Raw genomic sequence first — 12,056 nt, 5'->3', positions numbered from 1 at the left:
TGTTACAACTAACTGATTTATTTAATTTCATTATTTATTACCGTAAGCATCAATTTTTTGCATATAATTCAAAGAAGATGTAGTGAATATATTTACCTGCGTCTGTATTTATGGTAGCATTGACCAGAACAGTACAGAAACATCCACTTGCCTCACTCAGATACACATGATTTTCAAGACTGTCCACCCACAGAACTTGGAGACTTGACGAATCAGTCTGATCAATTGTCATTGCTTTACCAACTGATGGACTCTCAGGACAAGTGCATTCATCTGCTGCTGTTGAAGTGTTTCTCCTGTGAACATACAGTACAATTATTTTATCTCATGTTCCCAATTATGGGAGTCAAATGTGAGATATGGTATTGCAAATCAGTAAAAAAGGTAAAGGTATCCCCGTAACATGCCATGAAGGCACTTGGGGGGCATGGAGGTAGAGCCCCATGCTTTCCATGACCTCGGCACTAGAATGAGGTGGTGTGGTCGGCACCACGCTCTGACAGCCTTTTACCCCCGGGAAAAACCCGGTATTCAATTTTGTAGGAGGCTGAGTGAACCTTGGGGCCGTTCTGAAAGTTTGGCAACGAGAAAAAATCCTGTCACCACCTGGGATATTGCAAATCAGTGCTGGACAAAATTTATTCGATTGACGAATAATGATTACGAATAAAGAAAATTATTTGTTAATCACGAATAAAAATTAATAACTTTTGTTTGTGAGATTTATTTGTTGCTGACGAATAAGATTAATAAAAATTTTTCGTAATTATGAATAAAAAGATAAATTCTAGGAATGAAATGAACGTTTTGGCAATGATTTATTTATTAACATATTTATTTATTTATTTGTTATATTTATTCCTCTAAAAGGACTAAACTTGAAAAAGATGAAATACATGTTTACAAGGGGGAAAAAAACCATTAAAATTGTATAATAAATTATAATTTGTTCACTATTCATGGCCTCCTACATCATAACCTACCTAGTATGAATATCAATTCTAAAATCCATGCCATGATATCTGATTAAATGAGGAGTCTTCCAAAGTGCTATCTAAAGGTTAATAGAAAAAGTGAACTCCAGGAAAGGAGATAAATTTATTCCATCATCAATTAAGTAACTTTTGGCATCTTTATAAAAAGTAGTTCTTAATCCACAACTGAATTCTTAGTCCCTCTTGTGAAATGCTGTTAAAATACCGTCAAATTCTTTAAGTATATATTCATTCATTCATGTATCCATCCATTTAGTTATTCAGGGATTATTTAGAAGCATACACAGGACTAATCTGATTAAAATAATTTCATATTTTTCTTCTGTAAACTTAAAAGGAATATTAAAACGTAATTAACCATCGTGTCTGTTTAGCTCAGTTGATTAAGGCGTGTTGTTACTAAATCCAATAAATCCAATTTTGCCAGTTCGAGTCTCCTTGCTTCCCAGAATCCCAAAATGTAAATTACAAAATAATATTACATATGAATGTAATGCACAAATTACGACAGTAAACGCATGTTTTTTGTTATGGTCATGGATAAAATATTTTATTCATTCAGTGATAACCATTAAGAGCAATTATTGAAAATCCTTTCTTCGTCCAAATATTCTTCTTCTTCTGCCTGACAAGTGTTAGGCCACAAGGCCTGTTATGGTCTCACATAAAATTTTCACGTCATCTCTTAGCAGGACGACCCACAGATCTTTGGCCATGTGGTACATAATTATAAATTGCTTCTGGAAGTCTACTATTACTCATTTTTTCCAAATGATGTTTCTAATTAGACTGATATTGAACAATGTAATCTAAAACTGGTTGAGTTTTTAGTTCCTTTAAAATTTCACAATTTCTTTTCAGGTCCCATTTAGTATAGCCTGCTGTTCTTCACATGAATCGCATTTCACAAGCCATTATTCTGCTTTTATCTGCTTTCCTCAGTGTCCATGCTTCGCTGCCATAGCTGAGCATCGGTCGTGCCAATGTGTTGTAGAGACATATGCGGGTGTGTTTCTGAACCAAGGATGATTTCATCACACTATTTATAATGCCCATAGCTCTTGTGTATTTATTAATTTTCAGTGATATGTCCAATTCTTCAAAAATGGAAAAATTGTAACCTAAATATGGGAAACTATTATGTATTTTATTATCGAGACAAATTTTGCTTTGTATTGGGTATTTCCCACAGAATGCCATAATAGTTTTATCTGTTGAAATTTCCATATTGTATGTGGCTGCTACTTGCTGCAAATTATATATTGACCTTTTGAGGTCGTCTTCTGAAACTGCTAATAATACCAAATCATCTACAAAGGGAATTGAAGCCTATTTAAGGTGTCTGTTAATTTGTATATATCCATGGCGAGTTTGCTTCCACTCTTTAATTATTCGGTTCATATAAATAATAAAGAGAATGGGTGATAATCCACATCCTTGTCTTACACCAGTATTGATGGGTGTCCAAGTTGATAGCTTACCATCTTGTTTAATTGCTATTTTATTGTGGTTATATATGTTATGAATATTGTGGATAAACTATTGTGGAACATTGTCGTCTACTAAAATTTGTAATAACCTTGATCTGTCTACTTTATCAAAGGCTTTCTTGAAATCCACAAAAGCCATAAGTGTCTCGATATTAAATTCTTTGTGTTTTTCTAATAATAGTTTGATTGTAAATATCCATCTGTGTATGACCTTCCTTTACGAAATCCCATTTGTTCCTCTCCAATGAGATTATCATAAAATTTTGATATTTTGTTTTTTTATTATATTCATCATCATCATCACCAGTAGCTCTACAACTCATTGCTGAGTCTTGGCTTCCTCAAGGACTCGTCTCCAGCCATCGCGATCCAAAGCAACCATCCTCCAATTTCTCACCCCAAGAGCTCTCGCATAAGAGCTCCACGTTTATTCCATGTCGCTAGCCTCAAATCTTTATCCATTTTCTTGCCAGGTTGTGCCATTAATCGTGTCTGGCTATATTCGTTTCCTTGAAGTTTCGTAGCAATGTTTTTTTCCGGGGTGGAGTCGCCAGCCCCACACCCAACACCCAACCTGGAGGACTAGGCCTCCATATTTATGTCCCCTGAAGACAGGGTGGCCCAGCTATACCCCCAGGCACCTCGGGGTCGCCGCTCCCCGTATCCACCACAGTGGGCCCCTGAGGGGTTTTTATTATATTGGCATAGATTAGTTGACCACTTATTTAGCTGTTTGAAGACAGTTGTCAGTGCAAAGTACAAAACTACGAAATTAGCATAAAAAAACAATTCATTCGCTATTAACGACAATTGAACATTACGAATAATGAATGATAAATTCATTTTTATGATGTTTTCATTTGCAATTGACGAATACTTCGTTATTCACGAATGAGTCAATCTTAAATGTTTTGATTTGATATTTATTTGAATAATCATCTAGATGAAACATTATTCGAATAATGCTCTACATTTTTGTAAATTACTGTGTTTTTCAGTTTTGATTTGTAAATTGTAGGTATGTTAATGGCCAAGATTAGACATATTTAAAGCTTCCAGTTACCATGGTACCTGAAAATTTACTCTTAGCACCTGAATTTTTTCTAGATTAATTCGTGATTTCTTACCAGATGTACTGAAAAAATGTGCTAATTGTCGGAAAACAAAAAAAAGGGGGAGGAACTGTTCCTAAAAATGTTGGATGTTTATTTACTACTGCTATAATTATTTTCGATCTTCAATGTTAGAATGATATTTTATTTTATGTATTTTTTCATTTTATAATAGATTGGAGGAAATAAAGTCTCATGTGGTGCATTATACTTCTGATTGGTTCTGGCTGATGTGTACATCTATTATCTGCCAGTACATCTCACTTGACGATATATGTCAGAGAAAGAATAATTGATGAATTTAAATACTATTACAGTCACAATCATGCCATGGTATGAAAGAAAAATTTCACAACCTCGAGCGGGAATCGAATCTGCGACTTCCTGTTCTCCGGTCAGGCGCTCTGCCACTGAGCTATCGAGATCGTCTCACGCCAAAGGCTTGGAATTATCCTTCATACTGGCGACTCTGTTAGAGAGTACTGTCCATAGAGTCTGATCTAGTCAGCACTGCTTATGGCTTGAAAGAAACTTTACAAATGTAATCATCTTACGATGTTTGGTGACGTATACACGTCCGTTGATGTGACATATTAATGAATTTAAATACTATTATAGTCACAATCATGCCATGGTATGAAAGAAAAATTTCACAACCTCGAGCAGGAATCGAACCTGCAACTTCCTGTTCTCCGGTCAGACGCTCTACCACTGAGCTATCGAGTTCGTCTCACGCCAAAGGCTTGGAATTATCCTTTCATACTGGTGACTCTGTTAGAGAGTACTGTCCATAGCGTCTGATCTAGTCAGCACTGCTTATGGCTTGAAGTCGCAGGTTCGATTCCCGCTCGAGGTTGTGAAATTTTTCTTTCATACCATGGCATGATTGTGACTATAATAGTATTTAAATTCATTAATATGTCACATCAACAGACGTGTATACGTCACCAAACATCGTAAGATGAAGATTACATTTGTAAAGTTTCTTTCAAGCCATAAGCAGTGCTGACTAGATCAGACGCTATGGACAGTACTCTCTAACAGAGTCGCCAGTATGAAAGGATAATTCCAAGCCTTTGGCATGAGACGAACTCGATAGCTCAGTGGTAGAACGCCTGACTGGAGAACTGGAAGTCGCAGGTTCGATTCCCGCTTGAGGTTGTGAAATTTTTCTTTCATACCATGGCATGATTGTGACTATAATAGTATTTAAATTCATTAATATGTCACATCAACGGACGTGTATACGTCACCAAACATCGTAAGATGAAGATTACATTTGTAAAGAATAATTGTTTGTATACATCTGATTAGTGTAATATATAGCTAGTTAGCGATGTATGCAATGGAGGGGGAAAGGAACTGGCCACCTTACCTCATTATCTCCTAGCCTAGTTGCCTCATAAGTGGTTGGTATCACTTGTGAGGTTCAACCCTGCCTTCGAACAGTTGAATAAATAAGAAGTGGTGAATTCAAATTATTTTCATTGATTTTGTTTAAATTCTGTTTTGTTTTATATAGTAATACAGTAAGTACATTGATGCTTCAGTTTGAAAATTTTTGTTTTCTTTTTTTCCGTTTTATAATTAAATAAAAGTAATGATATGTCCAATTTTTTATGAAGCTTTAATGTTTATATATTTTTTTTCCATGTTGAATCTTTCGTACACTACTTTTAACACTTGAATGCACCCACACAACAGGCAGTGAAGTTCGAGATGATGCCGAGATCTAGTAGGCTCTGAGGATGGTGTGAAGAAGCACCGAAACAGCTGTAAGCCGCACATGCTTACATAATTAACACGAGTAAGATCGCCATTTAATCAATTTTTTTTTATTTGGTAATAAAATTAACGTACTGTACTTTATTTACGAAGTTTAAATTCTCACAAGATGTGCCAGAGATATGACCATAGTCTCTGTGATGAGAAACCTTCAGCAATTAGAGGTTGGTTCCGGTATTTACACAAGATCTCCTAATTTTATTCATAAGTACTTTGTAGGGAACACTCATCTGATCTCTGATTTGGAATACTTCTTCACAGAATGTGATACTTTTTTTTATGAAACATTTCTGATTTATAAATAAATGTATTTGAATAATTTTAAGGGAAAAATTGTTCCGGGGCCGGCTATCGAACCCGGGACCTTTGGTTAAACATACCAACGCTCTACCAACTGAGCTACCCGGGAACGCTACCCGACACCGATCCAACTTTTCCCTCTATATCCACAGACCTCAAAGTGGGCTGGTAGTGGGTTGGGTAGTGGGTTGGTAGAGCGTTGGTACGTTTAACCAAAGGTCCCGGGTTCGATAGCCGGCCCCGGAACAATTTTTCCCTCAAAATTATTCAAATCAACTTTACAGGGAGTTATACCTGAAAGCTTGATTTGCATAATACACGTCACTGTTCGTTAACAGAAAACTACAATTTAAGTCACACAGAGTTAGTGTGCACTCAATGTTGGTTGCTTGACGTTTGTCAGCCCACTTTGAGGTCTGTGGATATAGAGGGAAAAGTTGGATCAGTGTCGGGTAGAGTTCCCGGGTAGTTCAGTTGGTAGAGCATTGGTACGTTTAACCAAAGGTCCCGGGTTCGATAGCCGGCCCCGGAACAATTTTTTCCTCAAAATTATTCAAATTAACTTTACAGGGAGTTATACCTGAAAGCTTGATTTGCATAATACACGTCACTGTTCGTTAACAGAAAACCACAATTTAAGTCACACAGAGTTAGTGTGCACTCAATGTTGGTTGCTTGACGTTTGTCAGCCCACTTTGAGGTCTGTGGATATAGAGGGAAAAGTTGGATCAGTGTCGGGTAGAGTTCCCGGGTAGTTCAGTTGGTAGAGCATTGGTACGTTTAACCAAAGGTCCCGGGTTCGATAGCCGGCCCCGGAACAATTTTTCCCTCAAAATTATTCAAATCAACTTTACAGGGAGTTATACCTGAAAGCTTGATTTGCATAATACACGTCACTGTTCGTTAACAGAAAACTACAATTTAAGTCACACAGAGTTAGTGTGCACTCAATGTTGGTTGCTTGACGTTTGTCAGCCCACTTTGAGGTCTGTGGATATAGAGGGAAAAGTTGGATCAGTGTCGGGTATAGTTCCCGGGTAGTTCAGTTGGTAGAGCATTGGTACGTTTAACCAAAGGTCCCGGGTTCGATAGCCGGCCCCGGAACAATTTTTTCCTCAAAATTATTCAAATTAACTTTACAGGGAGTTATACCTGAAAGCTTGATTTGCATAATACACGTCACTGTTCGTTAACAGAAAACCACAATTTAAGTCACACAGAGTTAGTGTGCACTCAATGTTGGTTGCTTGATGTTTGTCAGCCCACTTTGAGGTCTGTGGATATAGAGGGAAAAGTTGGATCAGTGTCGGGTAGAGTTCCCGGGTAGTTCAGTTGGTAGAGCATTGGTACGTTTAACCAAAGGTCCCGGGTTCGATAGCCGGCCCCGGAACAATTTTTTCCTCAAAATTATTCAAATCAACTTTACAGGGAGTTATACCTGAAAGCTTGATTTGCATAATACACGTCACAGTTCGTTAACAGAAAACCACAATTTAAGTCACACAGAGTTAGTGTGCACTCAATGTTGGTTGCTTGACGTTTGTCAGCCCACTTTGAGGTCTGTGGATATAGAGGGAAAAGTTGGATCGGTGTCGGATAGAGTTCCCGGGTAGCTCAGTTGGTAGAGCATTGGTACATTTAACCAAAGGTCCCGGGTTCGATAGCCAGCCCAGGAACAATTTTTCCCTCAAAATTATTCAAATCAACTTTACAGGGAGTTATACCTGTAAGCTTGATTTGAATAAATGTATTTGTTACTTCAGGCGAAAATGAAATATGAAATCACACTACATTGAATATTTCGACCACTCCTTATAAAAATTATATTTTAACCACATTTTTATCACGTCTGAAGACAAACTGAACTCTCGAAGCTAATACTTTAACATTATTTGTTGATAGATCGATTTTACGAACTTAGATTTTTTATATTCGAATAACTTACATTTCCTGCTTTAATCTTGTAGCATTATGCGATGATATTTATCATAATGGAGCTAGATAAATATAAATTTATACTGTATATAAAATAAATAATTAGTATTAAAATCATACCTTCTCCTGCGGATGCTATTGAAGAATGGTCGTATCATGGTGCCATCAGTTTTGCTTGTCATAAGATAGCCTGCTCCATTAGTGTTCATCTCAATCCAAAATAAAGTGCTAAAATGTTTTAAAGAAATAAATTAATAATCAATACACATATTTCATTGTGAAACACCACAAATTCCTTGTCTTAAGTAATTATAGTGATATTTAGTTAACATTATATTTGCAAACTTACGTATCCGAAATCCCTGTATGCTGCTTTAAGTAAGTCACATAATTAGTTTTAATAATATGTTATATTTTGTTAATAAAATTTCCATTCACTATTGAATTAATAAATAGTTTTGAAAGATTTTAAAACAAATCTATTTTATGACATGAGCACTAAGGGCAGAAAAGTAATAGTCATTAAACTTAGTCTTCTGGAAAAAAATTATAACACATTAACAGATATGTATGCAGAGTGGAAGTAATATAATTGTGTATATTTTAACAGCTTATTCCTTGAACATAGTACTTACTTACAAATGGCTTTTAAGGAACCCGAAGGTTCATTGCCGCCCTCACATAAGCCCGCCATCGGTCCCTATCCTGTGCAAGATTAATCCAGTCTCTATCATCATAACCCACCTCCCTCAAATCCATTTTAATATTATCCTCCCATTTACGTCTCGGCCTCCCTAAAGGTCTTTTCCCTCCGGTCTCCCAACTAACACTCTATATGCATTTCTGGATTCGCCCATACGTGCTACATGCCCTGCCCATCTCAAACGTCTGTATTTAATGTTCCTAATTATGTCAGGTGAAGAATACAATGCGTGCAGGTTCTGCGTTATGTAACTTTCTCCATTCTCCTGTAACTTCATCCCGCTTAGCCCCAAATATTTTCCTAAGCACCTTATTCTCAAACACCCTTAACCTATGTTCCTCTCTCAGAGTGAGAGTCCAAGTTTCACAACCATACAGAAGAACCGGTAATATAACTGTTTTATTAATTCTAACTTTCAGATTTTTGGACAGCAGATTGGATGATAAGAGCTTCTCAACCGAATAATAACACGCATTTCCCATATTTATTCTGCGTTTAATTTCCTCCCGAGTGTCATTTATATTTGTTACTGTTGCTCCAAGATATTTGAATTTTTCCACCTCTTCGAAGGATAAATCTCCAATTTTTATATTTCCATTTCGTACAATATTCTGGTCACGAAACATAATCATATACTTTGTCTTTTCGGGATTTACTTCCAAACTGATCGCTTTACTTGCTTCAAGTAAAATTTCCGTGTTTTCCCTAATCGTTTGTGTATTTTCTCCTAACATATTCACGTCATCCACATAGACAAGAAGCTAATGTAACCTGTTCAATTCCAAACCCTGTCTATTATCCTGAACTTTCCTAATGGCATATTCTAAAGCGAAGTTAAAAAGTAAAGGTGATAGTGCATCTCCCTGCTTTAGCCTGCAGTGAATTGGAAAAGCATCAGATAGAAACTGACCTATACGGACTCTGCTGTATGTTTCACTGAGACACATTTTAATTAATCGAACTAGTTTCTTGGGAATACCAAATTCAATAAGAATATCATATAATACTTCCCTCTTAACCGAATCATGTGCCTTTTTGAAATCTATGAATAACTGATGTACTGTACCCTTATACTCCCATTTTTTCTCCATTATCTGTCGAATACAAAAAATCTGATCAATAGTCGATCTATTATGCCGAAAACCGCACTGATGATCCCCAATAATTTCATCAAAGTACGGAGTTAATCTTCTCAAAAGGATATTGGACAAAATTTTGTACGACGTCAACAAAAGTGATATTCCTCGAAAGTTACCACAGTTGGTTTTGTCCCCCTTTTTAAAAATAGGTACAATTATGGACTCCTTCCATTGTTCTGGTACAATTTCCTTTTCCCAAATAGCAAGTACAAGTTTATAAATTTCGCTATATAATGCACTTCCACCCTCTTGTATTAATTCTGCTGGAATTTGATCGATACCTGGAGACTTGTACTTTTTCAGATTTTCTATCGCAATTTCGACTTCTGAAAGCGTGGGTTCGGGTATAAATGGCTCAGCAGTTTGTATTTCAATTTCGTCCCGATCATTTCTATTTGGCTATGTACATTTAGTAGTTGCGCAAAATAGTTTTTCCATCTGTTTAGGATTGATGGAGAGTCTGCAAGCAAGTCACCATTCTCATCCTTGATCACGTTTACCCTTGACTGATATCCGTTCTTAAATTCCTTTATACCCTTATATAAATCTCGAATGTTTTTATTCTTACTATTTGTTTCTACCTCATTCCGTTTTTCCTTCAAGTAACCTCTCTTTTTATTCCTAAGTGTACGACTTGCTTTCCGTCTTTCATTGAAATAATTATCTCTCTTCTCCTCAACTGGATCTCTAAGAATTTCAATTTTGCCTGTTTCCTTCTTTCTACTACCATGCAACAATCTTCATCAAACCACGGTTTCTTTTTCTTAGTTTCATAATAACCTATGCTCTGCTCAGCTGCAATTTTGATACTATCTCTGATATTTTCGCCACACGCTATTAACATCTAATTCTTTCTCAACTTCGTCAGAACTTTCTAAAGTGGCAAACCTATTCGAAATTTCGACCTGATAATTTTTCTTAGTTTCCACGTCCTTTAATTTCAAAATACTGAATTTAGTAATATTAACTTATTGCTCTACTCGCTTGGCTACTGATAATCTTTCTCTTAATTCTCCAATCACCAAATAATGGTCAGAATTATAGTCTGCACCCCTGAAAGTTCGAATATCTACTATACTAGTATGTCTCCGTTTATCTATCAAGATGTGATCTATTTGGTTGTGTGTCAATCCATCTGGAGAAGTCCAAGTATATTTATGTATATCCTTATGGGGGAATGTTGTACTTTTGACAATTAAATTTTTCGATGTGGCAAAGTTGACTAATCTAATTCCATTGTCACTACTAGTTGCGTGTAGGCTCTCTTTTCCAATAGTTGGTCTAAAAATATCCTCCTGTCCTACTTTAGCGTTGAAATCCCCCAATAAAATTTTCATATGGTATCTAGGTAACTGATCAAAAGTATGTTCCAATTCCTCATAGAAGCTATCCTTTATATGGTCGTCTTTCTCTTCTGTAGGGGCGTGAGCATTTATAACTATGATGTCGCACCATCTACCCTTAAGTACTAAATATGATAACCTGTCACTGATAAATTCGACCTTTTTTACTGCTGATTTTATTCTTTTATGAACAAAGAATCCTGTTCCTAATTGGTGATTATTGTTTCCTTCCCCATAGTACAACAAAAAATTCTGATACGTACCATATTAGTCTCAAATGAATACTTTTCTCAGAACAAAATAATTTTTCCCAGAGATTAATACTGTTTTACTTGGTAAGTACTACCTGTACAATTTTGATTTTTACTCTGATCATTAGAGAAACTGATAAGGAATTATTTATACCTTTGCAGCTTTTAAATAAAATGGACGGTTTTCTTGCAAATTAAATAAAAAATTAACACATATCATTATTTCCTGCCATTAGAAAGTCTGGCAACCTTTACTGTAGTGTAAGGGACAGAACATTGTTATTCAAACTGAGTGCCTATGTGTAATTGTAGGTGTGCCGGAGATGCGGTGTTGCCAAACTAAGCAGACTTTCAGCCTAATTTTCTAATTAACCATACACATAATTATAAAATTCATAATAGGTTTTATTTTTTACTTATTTTATTATACTATACTGCCCCTTCATTCTGCAGAGTTATATCGCTTCCAGCCTGCATAATTTCATCTTTAGAATGTAATTACCTATGGATATGAAGTTGGATAAATTGGAATCCTCAGCGCAAAAGTTGATGGAAGTAGAAATGAGCTTAAGGATAAAGTCTGCGGATATATATCATGTTTAGAAAAAATATCGTGCCTTATCAGTTTGTAAACGTAGAAGAGAGGAACTCCTAGAAGGTATGATTTAGATATTTCAGAGAATGTCAGAAAAAAGAAAAGCTACCCAACCATACTGGTCATTATTTTGAGCGAAACAAGAACTGAAGAATGGTTATGGATCATTAAAAGAAATGAGTATGGCAGAAGTTGGTGCCATTTCGAGAATAATGATGAAGTCTGAAAAAAAAATCACAGAATTGACTAAAAGTTAATAATATATTGGATTCTGCAATTCTTAATATTTTATCAACATTTTTCTTTGCAATAGAAATTAATTAATTGTCCATTACTACATGTTCATGCACACATGTACAAGTATTCTAATTTAGTTTCAATTACATTAATTAATTTGATCTTTCTGTA

General features: G+C 35.8%; 1 protein-coding gene across 3 annotated transcripts in view; it reads right to left on the bottom strand.

Annotated features, from left to right (window-relative positions):
• sev (receptor protein-tyrosine kinase sevenless) overlaps positions 1 to 12,056 on the bottom strand; it is a 526,422-nt gene that overhangs the window by 59,883 nt on the left and 454,483 nt on the right. For all 3 annotated transcript variants that reach the window (XM_069833737.1, XM_069833739.1, XM_069833740.1), the window contains exons 22-23: positions 7,738 to 7,845; positions 97 to 296 (exon numbers count right to left, since the gene is read on the bottom strand). In XM_069833737.1, the coding sequence (XP_069689838.1) occupies positions 97 to 296; positions 7,738 to 7,845 (308 nt within the window). The remainder of the gene's footprint in view (positions 1 to 96; positions 297 to 7,737; positions 7,846 to 12,056) is intronic.

The sequence above is a fragment of the Periplaneta americana genome, chromosome 8 (genome assembly GCF_040183065.1).
Source record: "Periplaneta americana isolate PAMFEO1 chromosome 8, P.americana_PAMFEO1_priV1, whole genome shotgun sequence".
NCBI classification, from domain to species: domain Eukaryota; kingdom Metazoa; phylum Arthropoda; class Insecta; order Blattodea; family Blattidae; genus Periplaneta; species Periplaneta americana.
Note: the sequence above shows the minus strand (reverse complement) of the source record. Positions and strands in the feature narration are given on the sequence as shown.